Source organism: Mytilus edulis, chromosome 9 (assembly GCF_963676685.1).
Source record: "Mytilus edulis chromosome 9, xbMytEdul2.2, whole genome shotgun sequence".
In the NCBI taxonomy this organism is placed as follows: Eukaryota; Metazoa; Mollusca; class Bivalvia; order Mytilida; family Mytilidae; genus Mytilus; species Mytilus edulis.
This window is the reverse complement of record NC_092352.1, coordinates 36,160,623-36,188,567: the sequence shown is the minus strand read 5'-3', so window position 1 is coordinate 36,188,567 and position 27,945 is coordinate 36,160,623. Positions and strand designations below refer to the sequence as shown.

At 31.4% G+C, this 27,945-nt stretch overlaps 1 protein-coding gene across 1 annotated transcript in view; it reads right to left on the bottom strand.

Annotated features, from left to right (window-relative positions):
* The window catches only part of LOC139489675 (uncharacterized), a 146,150-nt gene that overhangs the window by 71,594 nt on the left and 46,611 nt on the right, over nt 1-27,945 (bottom strand). Inside the window, exons 9-22 of the mRNA XM_071276331.1 lie at nt 21,058-21,206; nt 19,291-19,486; nt 17,597-17,772; nt 16,916-17,060; nt 16,327-16,494; nt 14,188-14,358; nt 13,567-13,752; nt 12,651-12,821; nt 12,091-12,216; nt 11,442-11,597; nt 10,535-10,726; nt 5,733-5,930; nt 5,087-5,260; nt 4,587-4,709 (exon numbers count right to left, since the gene is read on the bottom strand). Coding sequence (XP_071132432.1) covers nt 4,587-4,709; nt 5,087-5,260; nt 5,733-5,930; nt 10,535-10,726; nt 11,442-11,597; nt 12,091-12,216; nt 12,651-12,821; nt 13,567-13,752; nt 14,188-14,358; nt 16,327-16,494; nt 16,916-17,060; nt 17,597-17,772; nt 19,291-19,486; nt 21,058-21,206 — 2,331 coding nt within the window. The remainder of the gene's footprint in view (nt 1-4,586; nt 4,710-5,086; nt 5,261-5,732; nt 5,931-10,534; nt 10,727-11,441; nt 11,598-12,090; nt 12,217-12,650; nt 12,822-13,566; nt 13,753-14,187; nt 14,359-16,326; nt 16,495-16,915; nt 17,061-17,596; nt 17,773-19,290; nt 19,487-21,057; nt 21,207-27,945) is intronic.

Below are 27,945 nucleotides of genomic sequence, written 5' to 3'. Positions count from 1 at the left end.
TTTTTTTTCCTTAAGGAGGCTTGCAGGTATAAGATTTTCAGAAAAAAATTAAACATTAATTTTTCATTACAAATTTTTTTTTTACCTTAAAGGGAAACTTCGCAAAAAAATCAAAAATTGATATTATGTTCATTCTGTATAAAAATGCTCAAATTCATAGATATTAAAGTTTTATTCCGCTAGATAAGCGATCACCATCGATTTTAAATTTAGAGTATCAATTCTCCGAGATCCGCCATCTTGTCTTCTTTCCCGATGAATAAAAACGATATGTCTATAAACCACAAAGAAACAAAACTACAGTAACCGATGTAGTCATAATTGCGTGTCGATATCTTGTCAATCGTACGGTTGTTTAATCCGACTAACTAACTTGATACGGAAAATATTCTTACTTTTTTTTAAAATACCATGGTCTGTTGTTTTTAAACTGTTGATATTGGAATTAGGTGAAAAGTCAAAGTTGAAATCATAATTAAGTGTTCCGTGAAAATTGTTTTCGAAAATCAAATTTGTTCATAATTCTTTAAAGTAATAAACTTTTTTCAAATATATTTTGATCTTCCCTCATCTGATCACCAGCATGGCTAAAGGTATTACTTCCAAAGGTATTGTGAGGGGTGTGAGGTGACACGTCCAGGTATTCCAGCGATTTCCTGTCGGGCTTGCAAGTTCATGCATCGTTTCACTTCTGCAGGTATTGATCAGTGTACATGGCTGATAACTTATAACTTATAACTTTCCATTTTGAACAATCAGATGTATAATATACAACTCTGTCTTACTTGTCATTACTAAACTCATACGCTTGTTTATAAATAACATTTCTGGTGTAAAGAATATAATTCATAAAAATATAAATAATACCCAAAAAATAAGATTTGATGAAATTAAAATCTATTTAAATATTTTTTCCAAGGGTGAATTTGGGAAAATGTAATATATAGTCATTGTCAATAGTGAAGGACAGATTGGAACAGACCAGAAATATTGATTTAAAAAAATGTACGCACTTGCCGACGATTCGTTTATACAACTGGATAGAAAGTTACGGAACTATAGCGCAATTTAAAATATATACGTGTATACATTGAACATAAGAAAAAAACATATATTTTGAATAAATAGGGGTAAAAGTGTTGTAAATAGACTAGCCAACGTATGCCAACAGTATGTAATCATCGAATGTCGATAGACTACAGTTGTATACCAAAAGAAGAAGAGAACCAATTTGATTTAAATACAGATCGATGTATAACTTTTGCTTTGGTTCATTGAAGCTGTGGACCTAGGAAAATCACAGATTTATATTTCAATAAGATTGTTCTCAAACAAAGGAAGGAGTTCGTCATCACAATTGTTATATAATTATCCCCAGGGGATGTGAATATTTTGCTGGGAAACTTTTGAGTATCAAAGTTTCAAATTAATTTCGGGATTTATTTTCTTTCTTGGTATTCAATAACAGAAAAAAGAATAAATTACTTGTTCGCTAAATAGGGGTATTCTTGTCAGATAAAAGAATTTAGTTATATTTAAAAAATAGGGAAATATGACATTAAATTGGTTCTGTCTTTTTTTAAACATCGTTAAAACGATGTGTGTCTAAGGTGAACGCCACAAGAACCCTGTAATACTAGTACGAGAGTATAGCATGTAAACATTCCTTCTCAATAATATAGTTGTATTGGAAATCTTTTCATACAGATTGACAACTCATTGTCCGATATGCATGTAATATTTGCCACATGTCGCCCATAGTTCTTTCTACCATCTCCACCTTATTCTTTGATATTGCTGTAAACATCGATGGTTCACACCCAAACAAAATGGGAGTAATGAACCTTCAGAGCTTCTCCGTGTTATACACTTGTGAAATATATAGACGAAATTTCTGTATTGAAATGAATCTACATCTCACAAACAGGATTTTCAAATAACGATTTTGAGTAATCACCTTACAAACCAATATAAACGTATGGCAAGATATAACCATGAAGGAATTTAGTTTTTGTCAGACGCAAGAACTCATTACTATATCATAAACGTATACGTATATTTATGCATACAGTTTCAAATATCAAGAACAAGCGGTCGATGTCGATAGTCTGTTTTCTAACTGTTCAGAGTTAGACATGTCACTTGTTCATTCTTGGAAGCCTTCATATTCCCCGTCTAACGATGGGAACTCTTTCTGATTGTGTTGACTATAAATGCTTGTATGGTAATTCTGTCGTTTATCTGTACAAGATATCAAACAGATGTACAATGGTATATCAAATTGGGTAATATTGCATTTAGTTTTTATTAAAGATTAAAACTACTATTTTTTGCTTCATATTTGAATCTTCACGCCAATTGCCGCTAAGAAAGTAATCAAAAATTGTTTCCTTTTATTTTTATACACTTTCGGAATTACGAATCAGAATTTTATTTTCAATTAATTTACACAATTTAATTATTGTATCTTTATTCTCATCGTGTATTAAATCTTAGTGTATTAACATCATGGCAGCATATACTCTTTCTAATTCTTTCTGTTTATCCTTTCCAAATAACAACATTTATACCTGTGTACGCGTGAACTCACACCTGCGGCTAAATAGCTACAAGGTAAACGAATTGACCTCAAGCCGAGAAATATACAGTGACCTTTACAAAATAATATACACACTCTGCTCACACATTAGTTGCATTGAAATGATTATCAAAACAATAACGGTAAAAAGAATTGAAATATTTTCAGTTCAATATCAGTAAAAATGTTCAATAAATATTTTATGAAAAAAATCTAAACAATAATTAATTAAATTTATTCAAAAACATTTACTAGAGATAATTTTATAGGAGTTTAATTCAATCAATACAAAACGGTATATATATGCATATTCACTTTCGTTCATTCTTAAATTGTGGTTAATAACTTCGACCATTCGTCAGCTGTGCGCTTTTAATTACGTATATTGTCGATAAGCTATAAGAGTTAAACAGATTTTATTTTTTCCCAGAATTCAATAAATCGGGCTAATACGTCACGACCCACTCGAGAATTCAACCAAAAAAGTTACAAATACTTGATTTTCTCCGTTATTAGAAGGACTATAAATTTAAAACTTTGCAAATGTGTTTTTTATGTTAAGATGAACATAATTAGATGATAAGTAAAAAATCGCGGAATTTCCCTTTAACCCTTTCAACGCTACACAAAAAAATAGAAAAATGGCTGCTGCTGCTGCATTTTTTCGTGTTCATTCATTAGAACAGTATATTCCTTTTCAGACTGCTGTATCTTTTTTATTATAAGAGATACAGAAAAAGTTATTGCATGAAAAATGCTCAGGAGAGTATGAACTGTAATGTTAGGCAGTTATTTCAGTAAAATTTTCATCAGGTTACCTGCATTTTCAAGTAATTAACAGGTAAAAGGTGTAATTTGTTACATTTGTGTTGAATTTTGAATAAAAACTACTTTTCGTCTTCATCTATTTTTTTTTTTTTTATCTGCCATATAATAAAGAAGACACCAATTGCTCGATTCCATAGCGTATTGCACCATACACAACGTATTATGTAATCATGGCACAAATCAGTGACTCCGTCCTCAAAATTTTCAGTCAACCTCCGTTTTCCCCCCCTTTTTCTACGTCTCGTAATGATCGATCAAATCATATTTCCCACACGAATTGAATGTAATAAACACATTGAGATAACAAGAAACCTTTTAACTAATCCTGGTCATCAGTTTCGCCATAGAAATGCTGAAATATTTCCATATTTACAGCTTCGTTTCCGATTTCCGCCATTTGCATTTGTCAAAATATTTGTTTTTATTTTCCTTCAATTTTCCTTCTACTGCATGATTTTACAATAAAATTGTCGGGATTTCAAGCGCAAATGAGACCTTGCATATCCTCTATTCATACAAGGAAAAATTAGAGAGGACCCGAATGAAAACCGAATGGTTTAAGAGTCCTTATGAAAAATCCGTTGTCATCGCGGCATATGCCGCGAATAGCAGTGGCGGACGGCGTATGTCATCTCGGCATATGCGTGTATAGCGTTGAAAGGGTTAAGTAGTTGCTACTTTATCATTTGGTACAAAAATCATTCCAAAAAATCAATTCGTGTTGGCCCCAGGTGACTTTTAAAATGTAGATATCATTGAAAAAGCTCCAAATTATCTCCCTTTGGTGCAAAAATGCCATTTTTTGGCATTAAAATTGAAATATCTTTTTTAACTCATCGGTGACCTATATTTTTTATTGTTGTTTTTGAATAAGCATAAACTAAATAATTGTAAAATTTAAGCGATTTCAGTAATTTAGTTCTTTTTTTATTTCCATATTACACCTATTTCTCCTATTAGTTCAACAGAAAAAAAAAGACATTAACAAAAATGTATGCTTCTTTGGAAGGCAGATTGTGAGCGTAAATGAATGGTGACCCCATTTTTTTTATTTCATTTTTCTATTAAGTTTAAGATAAAATTCATTTATAGAAAAATATAAAGAAATCCTATATTAAATAAAAAAATTGATTTAGATCCGCGAGCCACCTTAGAACTGAGAATATGAGATTTCACATACCAGCTATTTCATATCCAGGTTTCTTGCACTGGAAACTAACTTCTGTCCCCACTGTATAGAATGGTGATACATTGGACATGACTACTGAACCAGAGCTCACTGGAGACTGGCATACAGTTGATGCTGTTAACATAAAATTATTCTTGCAAAAAACCAATATCTCATGTATAATAATATTATATTTCAATACTTAATATGTATAGGAATCACTTTCCAGTCACATTTGTGAAGCTTAATTTTGAATTAACAGTTCCATTAACCATACAAACCACATCTTACAGTCTAGACATTTTGAAAAACCTTCAATCACAAAGAGAAATTACATTGTATTTGTACAAACAATAGAAAAATCATTAAAATGTCAAAGAAGATACAGAAATTATATAATGCCTTGAAATTTGACTTCTTATAGTTCTTCAAATAGTCAGTTTTTCTGTTTTAAAAAATTAATACCATATTCTTTATGAGTATTTATTTTTAAATTATCAAAATAATCTTACGAGCACAAATTGCATTTCTTCCATCCCATAATCCACCAGACTGACATTTCCTGACTTTTGACCCAATCAGATGATATCCACAGTTACAAGAATACTGTAATATTGAACCAACAGTTGTTGAGCCATACATTGCTTGACCATTAGCTGGATCTGGCAATGCTGGGCACTTGAGTTCTGAAGAAAATATTGTATTATATTACTACTTTTCTGTGTAATGAAGCATATAGCAAGTTTTTTTATTATTTTTGATTACTTTTATTTTAGGTGAATTGTTACATACTTTGCAACAATTTTAAATGTACATGCTCCATGACAAAAAGTTTTACAGTCATCACTGTTATCAACTTTGGGAACATTTAAACTGACCTGTAACCTGTAGACCCACTGATTTTTCAAGAGCGATTTATTTTTGCCACTTTTGCGGGTAGAAAAATAACGTGAATATAAATCATAGTTAAATGTAAAACTTAGATCGAAACTTATTTAACTTTTTCAATTCATTTTGAAAATCACGAAATTAATTTGACTTAAAATTGGACAGAAAGGGCTTAATGTGAAATAAAGTACCCACAATACCTCAGTTGGTATACAGTAATCAAGACAATGAATTCAGAATACTCATTTCTATTGGGCAAGACATTGTTACCTTTGCACACAGGTTCTATTCCAGTCCATTCAAACTGTTTTGTATCATTAACAGGCTGACAAAATCTGTACTGAACTCCAGATAATTCATATCCTTCTTTACATGAATACTGTACGACAGAGTTATAATAGCCCCTGGTCCCATTTAAATAAAAAATTCCACCGTTATCAGGGGCAAGCAACCGTTCACATTCATGATCTGAAAATATAAAATTAATTTACTCATAAAATTTCCAGTTTATTATGTCCCTAGCATTGCAAATATTTTTGAGGTACAAGGCCAATAACTGAATAATCATAAAAAAAGAAGATGTGGTATGATTGTTAATAAGAAAACTCTCCACAAGAGACCAAAATGACACAGAAATTAACAACTATAGGTCACCATACAGCCATTTTTTTTTCTTTTTAAACTTTTTATCATAATCTTAGAGAAATGAAGGCTTCAGAGCAAATGCAATGTAATTTCTATTACAATTAATATTTCCAAGGGGAATAACTTTTTCATATGCAATTTTCAATATAATCAATTTTTCAAGGGGTCTAACCTCTCTTGAGCGGACACTTTTGATGCTTTAAACAAGAGTGACTGCTAAATAGTGGGTCTCATTGGGGTCTAAGCGTGACGCGGGATTGCCGATTTTTGGTAAGCGTGAGACGGGAAAGTCAAATTATTGTGTCGTGAAAACGGGAAATGAGGTCTAGCGGGACCCGGGAAATGACCAAATCAAAGTGCTGGATAGCACCTCTGGAAAGTTTGCAACTGTAGCTGTGTATTATTCCAAAAAGGTTATAGACGTGTATTATTTCAAATATGTATTTCATCACAGCTTTGATGTTTTAAACTAATCCATTGTCTCGTCAGTAATTATCAAAAATCACTTTTTTATGTTTATCATAAAAAGTTTTGATATTTTCTCATGATTGCAACCTTAAACTGTAGATCTAAAATAATGAAATATACATGCAGAAAGCTCTGTGTTAATTTTTTTAAGTACCCATGCCATGTCAACTTCAAGGGCCTGTGAATTAGTATTTTTCTATTGGTTTAGGGCCTTCATATTTGTTTTTAGTAAATTAACACGTAAGGTTTTTTTGTTTGAATTGTTCCACATGTTTCATATCGGGGCCTTTTATGGTGACTTGAATAACACCGATATCACTCAGATTACAATTCTACCTTGACAGGTAAGTTTGTATTTAGCCTATAAAATACTTATTTAGCCTTGAGAATTGAAAGGTCAGTTTATCCCATTCATACAATAGAAGTTTACCTATAAGGGTCAGAATGGGGTTTACAGAATAGAGAATAAATGTAATAGCAACAAAAATAGAGAATAGAGAAAATGAACAACAAAATAAAGAATAGAGAATAATGCGGTGCAAAAGTATAAAGAATAAATGTGCAAAATAAAAAGGAAACTTAGGTAACTGTAATGCAATACCGATAATATAATGATCAATGTGCATAATTGATAAATAATCTTGTAACAGAAAGACTATATAGTAAAATCATTTTCATGAGAATTTGCTTTACAGAATGAGAGTTATTTTTAAGGCTATTAAAAGAAAAATGCCCTAAAAATTTAAAGAATACAGATATTAAAAAACCCATGCAGGTCCTCATGTCATTTACATTGTCAAAATATAGGACACATCTAGTCAAACTGGTTTTAAACTAAACATCTAGTCAAACTGGTTTGGTATAACTGACTGTTTCTTGCCCTAGATGTCTATTTCACAGTGACCTTATGTGTTTGTGCTAAGAGTACATTGTACTGTCAAATTCATTGATTTTCTGTTGGGACATGACCTACATTGTAAACATGCAAAATAGTGGCTTGAGATTTCAACTGATATTAGTATAATAAATTAAAATTTGGAATATTATATCCTGGTTGATGATGGGTTTTTTTGGGACCAAGATGTTTTCTTCATTCTTGTTCACATTATGATTATTTTAACCTTCAACATTGTTCAATGCACATTTAAAGATAGAAAAAATTTCAGCTCTCATTTAAAATATTTTGCAACTTAATAATAATCTGTCAGATTTGGTGTAAACAAAAATCAAGACCCTGCAAGCATAGTTTATTTCTATAACAGTCAAGCAGATAGTTTTTTTTATATCTGAAAAAAAACTACCATGTAAAGAAATATGCAATTAAAAGGCCTAAAATAACCCCTAAAATTCAACATTAACAGATTTTTAACAATTAAATCAAGATGCACAAAGTTTTAAGTATTGGTCAGAATATAGGGTTCTTTTGTATCACAATAACAATAAAGTGACCTTAATTTTGACAAGGTAAATGGCATGAAGCCAAATTCATCAACTTCTATTGTATGAATGGGATAAACTGACCTTTCAATTCTCAAGGCTAAATAAGTATTTTATAGGCTAAATACAAACCTACCTGTCAAGGTAGAATTGTAATCTGAGTGATACCGGTGTTATTCAAGTCACCATAAAGCTTTCTACATGTATATGGTACAAACATTTCTCATTATTGACAACCTTTCATTATGGACTATAGTTATGAATACATTTTCATTCTTTGAACTCTTTTGGATAGCATTGGTTCTTTGCAAACAATACTGCATCCTTACTTATAAATAAGACAGTTACAGTAACTTAAATCAATACAACTGTAAAGAAAGTGAATTTATATTAAAGGCTTTTATCAAAAAAAATAGGGAACATGTCCATGGGTCTCAAATGATGCCCTCGCTAGCATTAACGTTATAAACTCAAGAACTGTAAATGTGACACTACCAAAATTTAATTTTACTTGATATGAATAATGGGTTAATAAACATTGTGTATTCATTCTAATTATAAGTGTAGTATTGCGCAATAGAATTGTAAGATCTTCACATTTGTTTTGTGTCAGAAAACAATATGTTATGTCAACAATTTGATCGCAATCCAAAGTCAGAACTGTATCAAGCTTGAATATTGTGGCCATACTTGTCCCAAATGTTCAGGGTTTCGACTTCTGTGGTCGTATAAAGCTTTGCCCTGCAGAGCATCTGGTTTCATTTGTAACACGGCACAACCCTAGAGCAGTAAAAATAAATTCACCCAAATTCAAACTTGATCAGTGTTTGTGGTAATGAGAATTGTATATAAGTTTCATAACATTTGGTTAAGACAAACTATACTTAGAGAACAGAAACTTAAATTTACAGCAACTTTTCTTTTTGGTAAAGTAGCATTAAACACTAAAATGGTAAAAGTTACGCAACTAAAATTCAAACTTGACTTGTGAATTGTGGTTATAAGCATTGCGTATCAGTTTCATACAATTTGGTTCAGGCAAACTAAAGTAAGAGAACAGAAACGAATTTTGGGATACATACGGAGGTACTTATAAGTAAGGGAAGAATGTACATACTTACAGAAGAACAAGGATAAAACTCAATACGGTGGGAGCATAACAACAGCAGTATGACCACAGGAATAAAAAGTTTATATACGCTAGATTCATAATTTTTGTTGTTGTAAGCCATTCGTTTGATATATTATGGTAATCATTGCCTGTGTTTGGATGACAAAGCAATAACATTTCTATTTAAATAGGGCATACTATGCACGTGTTTGTCTGTAATCTATATAAATTTTGAGGTGAAAATGCAGCCATTTTAGCCGAAGGGTACACATCATCATAATTTCATGAAACTTAATCATTTCTACAGCACTTGTCTTCATATCCTGAGCTATGTTATTCTAAGAAGTAGATGCTGACTCGGTTGTTTTTAATATGGATGCTATATGATACGAATTTGCGATAATACACCAGAGGTGGTATGATGTAAATTATTGGAAGAAGACTGAAGAAGAATTGACGTTGGGTCAATGTTTTTCTGCTGTCAGTTTGATCCACTTGAGCATGCTGAACGAGCGAAGGCTCTTATATCCACATTGGAATGTATTTAAATAACGGAATTAAAAGTTTTCAAATGATTTTTGGCATCAAAACCTTTCGATCGATGTTTAGACAAACACAATGTATTTTAAAACTATTTTTTTTTATGAAAGCCCGTACCGTATTAACCTGTACTCGTCTATTACTGAGACATTAGACATATAATTATCGAGAATTTTATATTCTATCACCTGTGTTTTGTTATAACAAACCACTATCACTTGTCAATTATCCGACGGCTTGGTCACTTCATTCCCGATTTTTTTGATACTCTCGGGCTTTTACCACGTTTACGTACGTACATTGTAAACAGGTAAAAGTAGAGCGAAAAATTTTCATGAATGAAACTGACACAATCTGGCGTAGATTTCTTGTGATTTTCTCTTCAGCGTATGGCAGATCCGCGAAGTAGTGTTTGAGATACTCATTTTCAAAATGAAGTTAAATTCATCTGAATCGTCGGTGAACATTCAATTCTTTTTTATTGAAGCTGTAATCTTTTCAGTCAAATGAAAAGTTACTCAAAATTTTAAAAGAACCTTCCAAGAATCAGAATTCAAACACTAGTACTAGTACTAAATTATCTCGGATCCGAATAAATGGCGATAATCTGTCACCATAAGTTTGAGGCCGATGGCTATGGAAAGTAGCAATAGCAAGCTATAGCAAACTTTCCAAAAATCAGAATTGCTTACGTACATAGTGTAAGCGGGATACGGGAATCTGACAAAACGGTAAGCGGGATCCGGGATCGGAACCCCCCAATGAGACCCCCTAAATACAGGTTTGACTGCATATGTATCTAAATGATCCAATACAAATAAATTAATCATTTACATAAGGTAATTTATCATGTGACCGTCAAATTACTTACTTATACACTTTGTCACAGTATTGTTCCATGTTCCATCCAGTTGACATTCTACAACAACTGATCCGTCTGGTACTGTTCCCCGAGGACAGTGTATCTTAACTGTTGTAGGGGCTATGTAGTTACCAGAAGACAGGGGAACAGTATCAGCTACAATAACTCCACCATTACTGACATTGAAGCTTGGACAAACAGCTGGAATGGAGTATCAAATTTTAATAAGGTTATCTAATGAGGCAATTCTTTTTTGTAAATGAAATGGAACAATAAAGGCAAATAAAAAATACTCTAATAATCTTACATTTATTTCTCCCCCTGATTTTAATGCAGTCAATTATTAAATGAGCTTTCACAACATAAAATCATAAATACAAATGTAGTACTTCATGACTTATAGGGGCATCAGCGGCTCAGTAGTCTAAGTAGTCTAAATAGCATGTCAACACTGAGGTTGTAAGTTCAAATCCCACACAAGGATTGTCAGTTTTCCTACTGAAAGTTGGTAGTTCTCTATGGGCACCTAAAAAACTGACTACCATAAAATAGCACAATAGTGTTGAAAGTTGCCTTAATACATCAATCAATCAATTAATCAATCAATCAATCAATCATGACTTATATTTGGAGAAAGATGAAAAACATGAAATTATATATTCCAATCCTTTTGCCAAAAAAATAACAGTTAATTTCATACCTTTTTTGCTCTTGAATAAAAGTATAAGCTAGATACAAAGTTGAAGATTACAGGAAAAAATATTGAAAAATCATTCAACCACTGGTAACAAAAATTTGAAGATAAATTTTTTACTTTACTTTTATGAATACATAACTTTGCATGTAATGGTTGCTTTTTTTTCTTTTTTTTCATATGTTTTCAAATATTTTTCTATGAATATCTATTTGTACTAACCTATACAAGTACTATTGGGTCTGAGTACTTTTCTTTTAACAATCCTGATTATATTTTCTGTGTACAGTTCCTGTGGTGGGTTACAGTTACACCTATATTTACCATTTAAGTTTTCACATATACCTGTGCATGGAAATGAACTACATTCATCTGTATCTGAAATAAAGGGAGAAAATCATTATTCAAGTTTGTGTTTTCATTTTCAATTTTACCGGTAATTGCCAAATAGAAAATATGTTTCAATTTTACTGTACAACAATGTTTTTCCATGTAAAATTTTAACCAAACGTTTACCGGTAATTGCCAAATAGAAAATATTTCTTCAAAATACAATATTCTTTGATTGGTAATAACTCACATGAATCAGTGAACTGGTTTGCATGGGAACATTTAAACAGATGCTGATTAACTGATATGAAAAGAAATTATAGAAGGAAGAATATTGGGAGTAAATTACCACATTTAGATAAGTGTACACAAAAGTAGAATCTCATTTACATTTTCTGTTTTTTATGTACACAAACCACAATGACAACAAACACAAACCACAATGACAACCATATTTTTTCTTGACTAAACTTATCACCTTGACCTATTATATCATCTTTTTTTTATTTCAGTTGTAAAAACGTTTCTGTGGAATACATACCTTTGCACACGGTGTAACTGTTTGGTGGGTTCTGATATCCACGATTACACACACATCTATAGGATCCAGGTGTATTCTGACAAGTGTGACCACCACACACATTTCCTGTTTCACATTCATTTATATCTACAATTAAGTTATAAAACAATTATTAATTTCATGCAATTCCTACATTGCTTGTTTTAAATTCCTACTCATGTGAACTAGTTTTGTAAGTTTTGATGACATTTTTTACCTGGACTTTGAAAGTTTTTTTTATTAAAAAATAATAGTAATTAAGATTATTATCATTGATATGTAAAGTAACACACACACATACTTAACATATAAAATTTTTCAAATGATAACTTGTGTAATGAAATGTTTGCATGCAATTTAAAAGACCAAACAAATGAATGCCATAGTAAAAAGAAAATTGCAGTTAAGTCTAATATAAAAAAAGGCTGAGAATTACTTTTTAAGCTATAACCTGTGTTCATTACTTAAGTCATTTAGATCATCCATATACTAGAAATATAAAATTAGAATGCAAAAGTTCTAAAGATTTAATGAATGTTTACCACTGCAGTATGGTAATGCTGTATATACACCATTGAGATCACAGAACACCATTGGGTTGCCTGTGAGTGAATATCCATTGTTACAGTCCACTTGTAAAAAGTCCCCTCCTACCACAATATTTGTAGCATTTGTGTAACCATTCCTTATATATACTGGAGGACAAACAGGTGCTGAAAATAGAACAAGTATAATGCTGTTTACAATATTAATATTTTTATCAAAACTGAAGAAAATCTTCACATTTAATTGATAGTTTTCATGATGTGAAAGTATACAGATAAAAGAAAGTCAAAGGAAATACACCAAAACTATCAGACATCGAATTGACATACCCTGTGTCATATTTGTAGGTTATGAACTTAGGTTTACAGATTGTAATATGTGAACTTAGGATAGAAATAGACCGTATGCAAATGAATATCGATACGTCTGTTCATTTATTTTGTGTTGAAAAAATCTGATTGGAAAGTCTGACTGTTTAAAAATGGAATTGTCATAAGAACCCTACAAAACAGAGAGAGGGTAGGAGGGGTCCTGATCCCGAAATCCAAGGCTAAAAAACACGTGATCCCGAAATCCTGGGCTTAAAAACACGAAATCCAGAGGTCCCGAAATCCGAAAAAAAGAATTCACGGGTCCCAAAAGGGTCAATCCCGAAATCCCGAGCTTAAAAAGACCCGATCCCAGTGTCCCGATAAAGGTCCTATCCCCCTAAAAACAGACCAAGATTTATCTTTATTTCATGTTTGAATGTTCCAAATGCACTCAAATTCTTTTAGATGTACATATATACAAGCACTTGCACTAGGTAGATTTCTATTGGACTCAGCTCATATTTAGATCAAGCTTCTCTTTAGAGCAAAGAACCTCTATAGCTTTCAAAAGTCAAATCTAGTCATAATCTTAAATACTTACATTTACAAGATGGTGTAGGTTTGGACCAAGTTCCATTTTCTGTACAGTAAACCATAGAAGCTCCTATAAGTCTGTAGTTACTATCACAGTCATAGATTACAATATCTCCATACACATAGTGAGATTCTGATGTTGTGAATTTTAACATTAATTTCTCTGTCATATCTAGCTTAGGACAACTGATTTCTAAAAAACAAAATACATAGTATGTCTATTACTAGCATGTTATTTGAGCTGTTCATTTTGCTGTGCAAATTTTAAAATGAATGCTACATTTAGATTGGATATAATTATGCTGTAATATTAGATCTTAGGTCATCTCAAGAGTAATAAAGCATATACAAATTAAAGTGTCCTTCCTGTGCAAATTGATCATGGAAGTGTTTGAACCATCAGGACTATGCAATTGGAAAAGAAAGAGAATGGCATATAGGTTCATGACACTAAAGCAATAAACAAACTTGAAAAAAGGCAACCTTAAATTTGAATAAATGAAGGTAAGTATTATGGTTTGTTTGATTTTGTCCGAAAATTAGACTTAAATCTTAAAATTCGATTAAAGCCATGGTAGTTCTGAAAAGTCCCACAAACACTGAGTTTCTTGTATTAGTAATAACATACCTGTACAATAAAGTGTTGACCATTGTCTATTACTCTGACAGATACTGGTATCATTGGTAGACATTTTATACCCTGAATTACATTTATATACAGCTGTTCCAAGGTAAGATGTGGAACTCACACTAACCAGCTTGGTATTAACTGGTATGGAAGGTGATCCACAATTAATTACTGAAAATAAATTAGAAAAAAATAAAGAACCATGCTCACATACCCCACACCCCCATATTGTCACTGGACAAAAAAAAAAAAATTTCTGTCGATAAGCACATCTTCATAGTATGTCCTTATTATCTAAAAAGGTTACATGAAATTCTGTTGTGTGGTTTCAGAGGAGTTGCGATGACAAACTGTTGCAGTAGTATATTTAGGCAAATTAGTTCAAAGGGGCGTAACTCCTAGAAAAACCAGATGCTCCACAGGGCGCAGCTTTATACGACCGCAGAGGTCGAATCCTGAACAGTTGGGGCAAGTATGGACACAACATTTAAGCTTGATACAGCTCTGAATTTAGATTGTGATTAAATAGTTGACACAACATAGGTTTCTGACACAGAATGAATGTGGTCTAAGAACTTAAACTTAAAAACTTAAAAATTTTAAATTGGACATTTACCTATTATGGTCCAATATCCAAAATCTAAATACATGGTTAGATTCAGCATATCATAAAAACCCAAAAATTCAATTTTTGGTGAAATCAAATAATGTTCAATTTTAGACCCTAAATTTACACCTCAATGTGGACCAATTTGATAACTGGGCCCAAATATTAAAAATCTAAATACATGGTTAAATTCAGCATATTGAAGAACCCCATATATTCAATTTTGGTTGAAATCAAACAAAGTTTAATTTTGGACCCCTATTTGGACCAACTTGAAAACTAGGCCCATAATCAAAAAACTAAGTACATGTTTAGATTCAGCATATCAAAGAACCCCAAGAATTCAATTTTTGTTAAAATCAAACTAAGTTTAATTTTGGACCCTTTGGACCTTAATGTAGACCAATTTGAAAACAGGACCAAAAATTAAGAATCTAAATACATGGTTAGATTTGGCATATCAAAGAACCCCAATAATTAATTTTTTAATGAAATCTTTTGGCCCCTAATTCCTAAACTGTTGGGACCAAAACTCCCAAAATCAATCCCAACCTTCCTTTTGTGGTCATAAACTTTGTGTTAAAATTTGATAGATTTATATTTACTTATACTAAAGTTATTGTGCAAAAACCAAGAAAAATGCTTATTTGGGACCTTTTTTTGTCCCCTAATTCCTAAACTGTTGGGACCAAAACTCCCAAAATCAATCCCAACCTTCCTTTTATGGTCATAAACATTATGTTAAAATTTCATAGATTTCTATTTACTTATACTAAAGTTATTGTGTGAAAACCAAGAAAAATGCTTATTTGGGCCCTTTTTGGCCCCTAATTCCTAAACTGTTGGGACCAAAACTCCCAAAATCAATCCCAACCTTCCTTTTATGGTCATAAACCTTGTGTTTTAATTTCATATATTTCTATTTACTTTTACTAAAGTTATAGTGCGAAAACCAAATGTCTTCGGACGACGACGACGCCAACGTCATACCAATATATGACCAAAAAATTTTCAATTTTTGCAGTCGTATAAAAACTGTATCGTAATTTCCTGTTGATATGCACATCTACATAGTATGTCCTTATTGTCTAAAAGGTTTCTTGAAATTCTGTTGTGTGGTTTCAGAGGAGTTGTGATGACAAGAACAGTACTGACTGACTGATGGACTGACAAATGGATGGACGGACAGACAGGTCAAAAACATTATACCCTCCACAACTTTGTTGCATGGGGTATAATTTGAATAATCAAATATGTGAATCCAGAAGTATTTTTCATTATTGAAACAGGTACATTTTAAGGCAAGAGCTCTTTCTTTTTGTAATTTACATGCACAAAAATTAAAAACAAATTTTGAAATCTTGTCTGACATTAAAACAAAGTGTGAAAGAATTTGTATCAATGAGTGTAAAATGTGTCCTCATATCTATATAATAAAAGCAGTTAACCATAATTCAGAAGAAAATCAAAAGTTTTTATGGTGTAAATTATTAAGCATTTTTTGTAATATATTAAAAGGAACCTTGACTTACCATTACAAGTAGGGGGAGATGTTGACCATCTTCCCCCAATATCACAGATAAGCACACTGGTACCAGCTAACTGGTAACCATTATCACAGTAAAACAGTACATATGTACCAAATGTTGTAATTGATGAATTGGTTTGTAGATGATCACTTAAATTTAATGTAGGACAATCTGAAATATAAGAAATTATAGGTTTTACTGTAGTTAGTATAACATCGGAAATGGTATTTTTTTCTTTACCATATAAATAATTCTTTTTGACCATAGATTTTTTTTCTCTTTCATCATTCTCTTGACGACAACAATAACAAAGTTGTGAATACATCAGTAACTCACCAAGCCTTTTGGACCAGTTAAGCATTGATAGAACTGAATGAGGGCAAGATAAATGAGGGATAAAAAACAACCATTTTACTTTCTCAAACTAAAATTTAAAAATCCTTTTCAAATGTTCATGCCCTGAAAATGCATGAAATATTAAATCAAACACACTTTTAAACTTCTAACTCTTGACTGTTTTTCTTTTTGCTATTTGCAGGAAATGTTTTACTGCCAAATATGTTCAAAGGGAGACAACTATATATATACCTACCAAATGACACAGTGATGGCCCATCCATTCCTATTAACTTGACTGTCTGAACTAAAGTTTACATGGAAATGCTCTGACTGAGTTGTAATGGCTGGTGGGGCACCCTGCCCTGCATGTGTATAGGAGGTATGATTGTTTGTATAAACCTGAAAAAAAAATATAAATATAATTACACCAAACAATGACTTGATACTTCCTTTGATTTTTTATAGTAAAATATTTTGTGAAAGCAACTAATTAGCTATTTTTTTGCGAATATTTCGTTGTATGTTTTTGCAAGCATTGTCGCAAGGCTTATATTTCTTTCTAAGTTTTTGCAAGCATTGTCGCAAGGCTTATATTTCTTTCTAAGTTTTTGCAACATTGTCGCAAGGCTTATATTTCTTTCTAAGTTTTTGCAAGCATTGTCGCAAGGCTTATATTTCTTTCTAAGTTTTTGCAAGCATTGTCGCAAGGCTTATATTTCTTTCTAAGTTTTTGCAAGCATTGTCGCAAGGCTTATATTTCTTTCTAAGTTTTTGCAAGCATTGTCGCAAGGCTTATATTTCTTTCTAAGTTTTTGCAAGCATTGTCGCAAGGCTTATATTTCTTTCTAAGTTTTTGAAAGCATTGTCTCTATGCTTATATTTTGTAAATTTTAAAAGGCTGAAGCATGCACACAGTTGCTCTTTTATTCACTTACTGTAACATTATCAAATCCTTTCTCTGTATCAAAATTATTATTAAAAACCAGAGATAAATTTCTTTGTAGAGGATCACTAATTGTCCAATCACAGTTTATGCTGTTTGGGTACTTGGTTATCCCATATCCAGGGGACATAATTCTGGCATAGCCTTGAAGTATTGTATTATTACAACCTGTAAAAAGACAATTTAGAAATTCAGTATACAATTAAATTATACCAATATTCTCAAATGCTTTTTTTTTCTTCTTTGAAATCTTTAACAATAGTTATAATCATTCTATACAAAATCATAAGATCTTATTTTTTGCTTTAAAATCATTATTTGACCTGACGGTACAGTTATATACACATGTAGGTAGTCAAGATCCTTATAAATCGCCTGGTAGTAAAATCACTTATCTTATCTAATATATATATGGGATCACAGGGATCAATAAAATATACTGAAGAGTGAATTAAATCTCATAAACCTTTTGACTCCTCCTCCAAAAAAAACCCAGAATTTTAAGCAAAGGCTATCAACACTGAACCTCCTTCGAAGTATAAAAGCTGTATATCAAACTTCCTCTGAGTATTCATGTGTTTGAGCCGACAGAGACCTGAGTGAATAGCTACAGTGTCAAATAATTGGAACAAAAAGTGGCTCATAATATGAAGGAAAAGTCAAAATGCTCTAGCTAATATAGTCAACGTAGTATGGGCTTTGCTCCTTGTTAAAGTTTGTACAGTAACCTATAGCTGTTAATTTCTGTCATTTGGTCTCTTGTGGAGAGTTGAATCATTGGCAATCATACCACATCTTTTTTTATAGCTAAGATAGCTACAACTGGTTGTTGACTACTGCCACTCAAGAAAACATGTGAGGTTTCATGAAGTCTGATAGTAAAATCGAATTGAAATCTGCAGTTTTTGTGAGAGACGAGTAGGTATTTAAAATTGTCAAGGTTTTTTAATGGGTATTGAATTTGTGAGTATATCATGCCCGTATTAAGTCTTGCTGTTGAAAGATTTGGAAATGTTTATTTTTTTTCTCTTTTATACAGGTTCTGGTACATCAAAGTTTAAAATTCTCCTTATAATGGAATTCATCAAATGATGGAACTTATCTATTGCAAGGCTATATTCAATTTCAATGAAGATTTTTTTTCATTACACAGACGAAATAGGCAGCAATTTCTTAGTATAGTATAAAACTGGGGATATATTGAATCTTTTGAAGAAAAGTGCTTAGCATATAAAATGTATAAACAAGAAAAATCATTGAAATATGTTATTCACAGACTGTTCGTGGTATTGATTTGTCTAATGTGCATCTATTTGCATTAAATCTGTCATTTTTGAGGGCCGAAAAAAAATTTCAATTTGTTTGCTAACTGAGCTTGTCTCTTACAATTTAGTATTTACCTACTTGCTTAATTACATAAGAGAAAAATCATTGTATGTATCAGATGGCCTTTTCATCACTACATGACCTGCCATAAAATCCATATAAAACTTGGATAAATATGCTAATGAAAAAACATTTTTTCTGGTGGGTGGGTGACTGGAAATATGTATACTGTAGACCAATTTTCATGAATCAAGCATATGTTCTTTTTGTTTTTTCTTCTTTCAATCACATTTAGAGATAACATCCTTCAAATCATATCGAAACTCATTGGTATGAGTATTTAGATATAAAAATACAAACCTGTTTTATATGTTGCATTAAAGCCAGTACCAGTATGGGTGAAGTCTGTATAAAGCCTGATAAAAAAACTGTGACTAGTACTAATAAATACTGGAGGTATATCTTCACCGGTAAAGCGTCCATATAATGGCGAGTCAATTGATTCCCCTTGTCTGATCTCTATGAAATCTGAGGTATCTAAGGAAAAACTGTGAAACTGAAAAATAGAATACATTTATAAAACTAATGAGTTGCTCTCAAATGACACTTCCACTATATAAAGTTCTATAAATTTAGAAATTATTGCAATGTTTTTATTATTGCCAAAAATGCAACAGTGTTATAATCCCAATAATTTAAACATGCATTGTATCCTAGCCTTAAATGACAAAATCGCAATAATAAATCCATGCAATAATTTCTGATTATACAGTATTCAGTAAAAAAGAATGTAAGTGAGCAATGGATAAAATTGAGAATGGAAATGGGGAATGTGTCAAAGAGACAACAACCCGACCATAGAAAAAACAACAGCAGAAGGTCACCAACAGGTCTTCAATGTAGTGAGAAATTCTCGCACTGGAGGCGTCCTTCAGCTGGCCCCTAAACAAATATATACTAGTTAAGTGATAATGAGCGCCATACTAATTTCCAAATTGTACACAATAAAATAATACATAACTAACAAAGGCCAGAGGCTCCTGACTTGGGACAGGCGCAAAAATGCGGCGGGGTTAAACATGTTTATGAGATCTCAACCCTCCCCCTATACCTCTAGCCAATGTAGAAAAGTAAACGCATAACAATATGCATGCCGATGCATGCATACTCCTATACAGCATGATACAAGTTCAAGTTAGCCCTAATATACTGAGATTGATAAAAATGGCCATTAAGTGTAAAAAAAAACAATACTTAGTAATTTAGAAGAAAATATACAGTCTTTTACTACAAATTAAAACTGTGATTCGATTGGCATTTCTTTGTCTTGCAAGCATGACTAAAACTGTTAGTGATTTTCTACATTTGTATTACAGTGCTTTTTGTCCTTGGTGCTGGTGTGTGTTCCATGGCAAACTTTTATATGTGTTTTTATAGTCATTTTTCTCTTTATAAAACATTTGATAATTTTTGACATGCTGCATTTGTTTAAGCAAAATTAATTAAGAAAAAAATTATATGGATTAATTGTGTATCAAAGTAGCATTTACGTCATGAATTAGGAGGTGCATTAGTATATATGAATTCAATTTGTCACTGTTTTTTTTTCTACATGGAATTTGGTGTAATAGCAAATCAAATGATATAGGCATGTGTCCATTAGTTGGTTAACATCATGATGCCTTTTTTTGTTTGTAAAACTCTTGTTGGATTGTTGGCTTACTGGTATAATCCAAATCTGCCTTAGTATAATAAGTTTATTGTCGTTATTTGAAAAACAAGTTAAAAGCTATACCCATCTGACAATTTTCTTGAAGGAAAATCTATGTATCTGATAAAATTGGCATTTCTTAAAACTTGACATTTTTCATAAGTTGACCACTCTGACAAAAAGAAATTATAACTGCAACTTGGCATCTAAAAGTATTTTGGCAAATTAGAAGTCTGTATAAAGCCTAAAACTTTTTGTACAGTTAAACATTCATAAATTCATATCTAAAAATTGAAAAACATACAAACCTATATAGATTGTAAATCCTAAAATATAAACACATTGGTCTCATTTGCACTCTTTGTATTTCTAACTAATGCATCAAAATTTTCACCAATGAAATTAACATTTCCTACCTGTAATGATATGAGGTCCACTGAGTTGTCTGTCTTGATGATCCATTCACACAGTATATTGTTAGGATAGGAATTAGGAAAGTTTGGAGATCCAAACCACTGTGATATACTAGACGCAATCATTTCACTTCCACATTTGTCCATCGGCACTGAAATATAAACCAAAAATATATTAAAAAAAGAACTACAAAAAATTGTACTGGTACTAAAAGTCAGCTTATTAAATGAAACCAAGCCCGTTATAAAGTCTAGGATTTGTTAAAGGAGACCATTAAAAATCATGAATATGAAGAAAAGAGTTAGGAGGTGCAAATAAAGTGAGTCAGACTCAGTGAAATCAAAGTTCTGATCAGGCAATACAGAAACATTGCAAATACAAATGTGAGGAGCAACTAACAGACTGCCGTAGACTCCAATCTTTATTTAACTCTCACTTCAGAAAGCTTAGGTTACAATAAGACTTTTTAAGAAATATATCACATCAGTTACAAATACTTTTTATGCTATATTAAATGAAGTTGTCAAAGAATTTTATCTTTGCAATTTCAGTATCTGAGGTTAATAATTTGTAATGAGGAGCAAATCAAAGTATTCTATCGTCATGATCATCTATGAAATATTTTCCACTGGACTAAGCAATCAGTAAATTTAACATTTCATGCATTTAAAAACATCAAATGTGTAATGTGAACTGGTTTAGCTGACCACTCACTATGTTTAGCACTGTAACAACCTCTAAGGAGTCACAAGTGGGACTTATATCAACTCTATAGAATTGCGAAGGATTCTGTTGAGGAGCCAATTTCATTTAATTATTGACACCATAATGATGTGTTATTAGCTAGAAGCCTAAAAGTGATTCCAAAGAAGACTTTTAAATCTATTTTCTAACATCTTCACACTATCCCATGTCCATGTTCAGTGAACCTTGAGATGGGGGTCAACACCACAATTTGTCATGTTAGTTCATAATGATCATGTGTACTAAGATTCAAGTTTATGTGACAACAACTTCATGGTGAACTACCATAGCCATAAACTTTAACCTGAAAATGTACCTGTTTCCAGCTATCATATTTCTATATTCAGTGAACCTTGTATTCTGGGTCATAACCATAATTTGACATATAATTTAAGAGATCACATTAAGAACTAGATGTGTCAAAGCGACATGAATGGCCCCGTCCCAAAAAGTTGAAAAATCTGCAGTTTCAATAAAAACACATGTGGACACAAACATGATGGTCATATCAAAAATCAGCTCAAAATCTGGAGGGAAATAGAGAAAAAATCTGTATAACTGTGATTTTCAATAATTTATCAAAGTCCAAAGCCCGTAATTTCAGCAAAAATTAGCGGAGCGGAACGAAACTTAAGCAGGACCTGTAACTCATCATGGTTAACACACATACCAAAAATCAGACCAATATCTGAAGGTATTTAGAAAAAAAGTCTGTATAACTGTGATTTTCAACAATTTCTCAAAGTCCAAAGCTTGTAATTTCCAAAAATCAGCCCAATATCTGAAGGCGTTTAGAAAAAACTCTGTATAACTGTGATTATCAACAATTTCTCGATGGATAAAATGTCAAGGTCATAGAACCCAATTGTATAAGGATAAAAGGATAAAATTCCTTTACTTTGGATCTATGATGAGGATAGTTCATATCTTTATTTAATCTGTGATAAAGTAACATTTGATTCACTTTAAACTACATTTGTACCTAAACATTTATTCAACCATGATCACTAAACTATTAGAGCCATGTCGCAACATCCTTTAAATATTTTATCTTGATGTACTCTAAATTCATATTTTTTTTTGCGCATTTATTATTGCTGAATATGGGACAAAATATGAATTTAACTTATAAAGGAATGCTTCAAAATTTAATATGCAAATTATTTATCAGCAATATAATTATGATTATTGTTGAATCATGATGTCAACATATTCATTTTTTTACGCATTAATTATTGCTGAATATGGGACAAAAATGAATTTAAATTATACAGTTTAAGAAATACTTCTATCAAAATTTAAAATGCAAAATTATCTATCAGAAATGTAATTAATGATTATTAAATCATGATGTCAAGTCACGGTCATAACATGGATCAGACCTATGAATTTTTTTATTCTGTAAACCTGGATATTTTCATGAAATATTATTTTCTGGATTTCAATGCTACTTCTTGACCAACTCAAATCCTGAGGCAGAACAAATAGACAGAGAAATGGACAAAAATGATAGTACAGATACAAAGATCGGCATAACACAATCTGTCCTCACTGCTAAGACAGGCATGGTATATATCCTGCTTCTATGCAATGATATTTTCATACTCTAATGAAAGTTACAAAAGAGAGATCAAAGATTCCAAAGGAACATACAAACTAAAAAAGAAAAAGACAGTCAGACAAACAATAGTACACAAAACACAACATAGAAAGACTAAGCAACACAAACCCCTTACAACTGTATCAGTCCACATCAATTACATACTACCCAAAAAGTACTTTTCTAAATCAATTGGAAAAGTCTAGACTTGTTGTTCCAGCAGTCTTTGTGGACTAATTTAGAAAATTTGTAAAGATTTTTTTTAAATATTGTTTTTGCACTTATGTTAAGATGCACAACAACCCTTTCTTTCAACTGAAATGTTTTAATGAACAAGCTCCACCCTTCAATATAATACCTTAAAATGCTTCATTAAAATATGCACCAAGCCATGTTAAGATTTTACTCAAGATACGAAAAAAGTATATATTTACTTTAAAGTATAAAGTATCATAAAATAAATGATAAAAACTTTCAGTACAAAGGTTCTGTATCACTATGTACCATGTCAGAACTATTTATTTGATCCACCCATCTATAGTGCTATTATATTATTTCTTATATTTCATACTAGATGTACTGTTACTGAGAATGAACTTTCTTGCTATTGACCTTGACCAACTATGAAGGTCTCAGTCTTGACAAATATTACACAAATCTTCTTGAGACTTTTAAGTAGTGTTACAAGTTTTAGAGAAAAATGATTCTTTCACATCAGCATTGGGATAATGATATATTTGTTACTATCAATATGTATGGAATTCACTAATAAAGTAAAAAGAGGGGAGACAACTTTCTTATATATTAACCTATCTACATTTACAGAAAAAAGTTCTTCAGCTACATATTCTCTAATAAATTGACATTTTTTGTTACTAGTGTTCATGATGAACATTAAATAATTCTAATCTTGAAGGGTGAATGAAAAATTAGCAGCATCTTAACATTAAAACAAGAGCAACAACAAACTGGCAACACAGTTAAGATTCAATCCAAAAGCTCTTGTACAGTTAGTTAAGTAATGTTTTTGCCCAACTCATATTTAGGAAAGGGATATCACCAAGAAACAAGAATGTGTCCAAAGTACACGGATGCCCCACTCCCACTATCATTTTCCATGTTCAATGGACCGTGAAATTGGATAAAAAATATAATTAGGCATTAAAATTAGAAAGATAATATCATAGGGAACATTTGTACTAAGTTTCAAGTTGATTGGACTTCAACTTCATCAAAAACTACCTTGACCAAAAACTTTAACCTGAAACATGCACTTTCATTTTCTATGTTCAGTGGACCGTGAAATTGGGGTCAAAAGTTTAATTTGGCTTTAAAATTAGAAAGATCATATCATAAGGAACATGTGTACTAAGTTTCAAGTTGATTGGACTTCAACTTCATCAAAAACTACCTTGACCAAAAACTTTAACCTGAAGCGGGACAGACGGACGAACGAACAGACGGACGGACGAACGAACGAACGGACGCACAGACCAGAAAACATAATGCCCCTCTACTATCGTAGGTGGGGCATAAAAATTTATGTTCCGTCATGTCTTTCAACATTTAACTGTATTTTCTACGTCAAAAGGCTAATTCTCTTTTAAAATTTCATTTCTTCTACTGTAGTCCTAAAACTTGTGCCAGTTGTTGTCAAATAATTTTTTAAGAAAAAAGATTATTACAGAAAATAAATAAAGAATTGGACACTGCTTCATAAGAATTTTTGAACCTCTATAGTAACAGCGCCATTTATCTGAAATGCAATGCTTGTCAACTTCTGGTTTCACTTAATACTCCACCTTATTGTCTGGGTCTAATAAAATATTCAAGGACACTAAACAATGTAAACAATCTCTGACAGTTTAATTTGGTACACGCCCACAATTTACATAAGCATGGCTACTATACTAATAAGTTTTAAATGTCTTATGATACATGTAATATGACAAGCAAATAATTACACAATTAAAGAGCTGAGAAATCTCATTTATATCTTTATACTAGGTCATGTCATCATAGACATTTATACCAGTCCCCTGTCTTAGTGGTGCCTATGTTTGCATGTCACCATTTTCAGCTCAGCAGGTGACTAAACCTTGAAGTGAAGTATTATAAAAAAAAAGAAAAAAAAAAAATTTAATAAATTTTTCATGAATCTCTCCTCTCTTATCATTGTTTCTGTCAGCATCAATGAAAAATGTTACCATGTGTTTTGTTTTATTTAATTTCAATGTAAAAAAAAAATAATTTTGTTAAAAATCACAATGTATCGTTTTGCATGTATACATGCCATGTTGCCCATCAAGGACCCTTAATTGGAATAATAAATATTCTTGTTCTTTATTCTTTTATTAGAATTTCCTCAATACAAGAATAGAGGAAGGGAGGTACTAAAATAAGGATTTTATGGGTGTTTGCTGTTGTTTATTGTTCTTTGAAGAATTTTGGTTTATTTTGAGAAATATCTATTGTTTACAGGAAAACAATAACATCATCAACTTGAATACTTATGACTGCATGCGTGACAATTGTGACTTGCCATTGATATTATTTCCACTATAAATATGAATTTGACTAAGTTTCTGACTAGCAGAGGTATTTATAATCCTCTTAATTTTATGACTTCTTGTATCATAAAAAGAATCCCAATGTAAACAACTTATGAAATATACATTGTAGAGAGCAAAATATTGTATTTTATTGGCAGTCCACATTTCATGCATATGTTGCATGTACTTTTATCAGATATTTCTTTCAACAACTACTTGTAACTTGACTTCCCCTCTCAAAATCTTATTTATTTACGTCTGATTATATCATCTGATATTTACCTTTTTGAATAATAAGTTATTAATTAATTCATTTAACTGCCAGAATAATCACAAAATAATTTATTCACAATAATGTCAATAGTTTATAATTGATTGGACATTTTGTACCATACAAAACAGCCCCCTACTGTGGAGCTATGTTATACTAATCAAGAACAACTATGTTGGTAACAAAGGGTACATCCGCTTAAACTGATTTTTAATATTACAAAATAATTTTTACGATATAATTCAATTTTCTTGGTGATGTCCCTAATCTCTCTTTCAACATTACACAATTTCATTTCATGAAAGTAGCTTTTCCGTTATTTCAATTATGAGATTATTAGCTTAACCCCTCTTGAGAACCTCTGCAATTTTTGGGTGGAGCAGTAATTGATCTTGTATCAATCAACTAAAGGTATAATTTTACCATGATAACTCAATAAACATTACTATTTTCAAATAGATAAAATTATGGCATTTTAACAAACTGCAAGGTCTGTGTTTGTCTGTAGATACCAGTATTCTTATAACAGTCTAAACAGGACTACTCCCTTTCTTAAAACAGATGCAGGAGAGATCATTTCTGGGTGGAAATATCTTTAATAACATAAGCATATCTCTGCCGTCTGCCAGTAAGTATGTCATAACAGTGACCAAAAGGAACAAACTATCACAGTACAAGGTTTTTCCTTTTTTTGCATAAAAACTCAGTGCATTTCATTCAATTTGATTTTAATGCAATGTTTCTTTCCATTTTATAAGTAAGAAATTTCATATTCAGATTCTAAAACTGCTTTAAAAATGTTTTAGTGAATTTCTTGGTGGAAATATATTTCACTATATCTGCTGTCTGCTTGAGTATTCCATTTTAACAGTGACCAAAGGAACAAGATTTTTACTTTTTTGCAGAAAAAATCAATGAATTTCATTTAATTTTATTTGAAAATGCAATATTTTATTCTATTTTATAAGTAATGCATACAATATTGTCAGATTCTAAAACTTATTAAAAATGTTTTGAATCTTTCAGAGACAACATGTATATGTCTAGACCACTCTTTATCATAAGCCTAAAAGAAGAGTGCATAAAGGCAAAGAGCAAGATGCTTGTCAACAGACTCGCATTATGTCATATGAAGAAGAAAAAAATAGGGCTTCTCATTTCAATGAAGATATAGTTGAAATTTTTGGTGCCATTTCCTTTACTAATGATTGCATTTTTTTTGTCAAATCTGATATGGGGTAATGTGTCGTTTGTAAGGTTCAGGAAGTTTACAAACTTATATTTACAATATTTGATCAAAAGTTGTACTTAAACGAAAGTCAGTAGTTTTATTTACCTACACTATTTATACCTATCTTATCTTGACAGATTTTAGCATTGGGTGGAAGCAAGTTAAATTTATTTGACAAATTATACCTGTAGAACAAACAAATTAACAGATAAATGGAAATCATTTCTAATCTAAAAGCACTTAAGATAATACATTTATATTCAAAGTAGTGTTTTAAGTAAAGGGTTTGTCTCATTGTATATTCATTAAACAGCTTGTTAATTAACTAAACATTTAATCAGTTTATCATTACAGTGACATATATGTCACAAAATATGATTCATACAAATTCTAAGTCACAACATAGTTAGTAATTACTAATTAGTTTTGAACAACGACAGTAAGAGGACAATGTAACCTGGACTCCATCATCCCTACTACTTGAAAAGAACT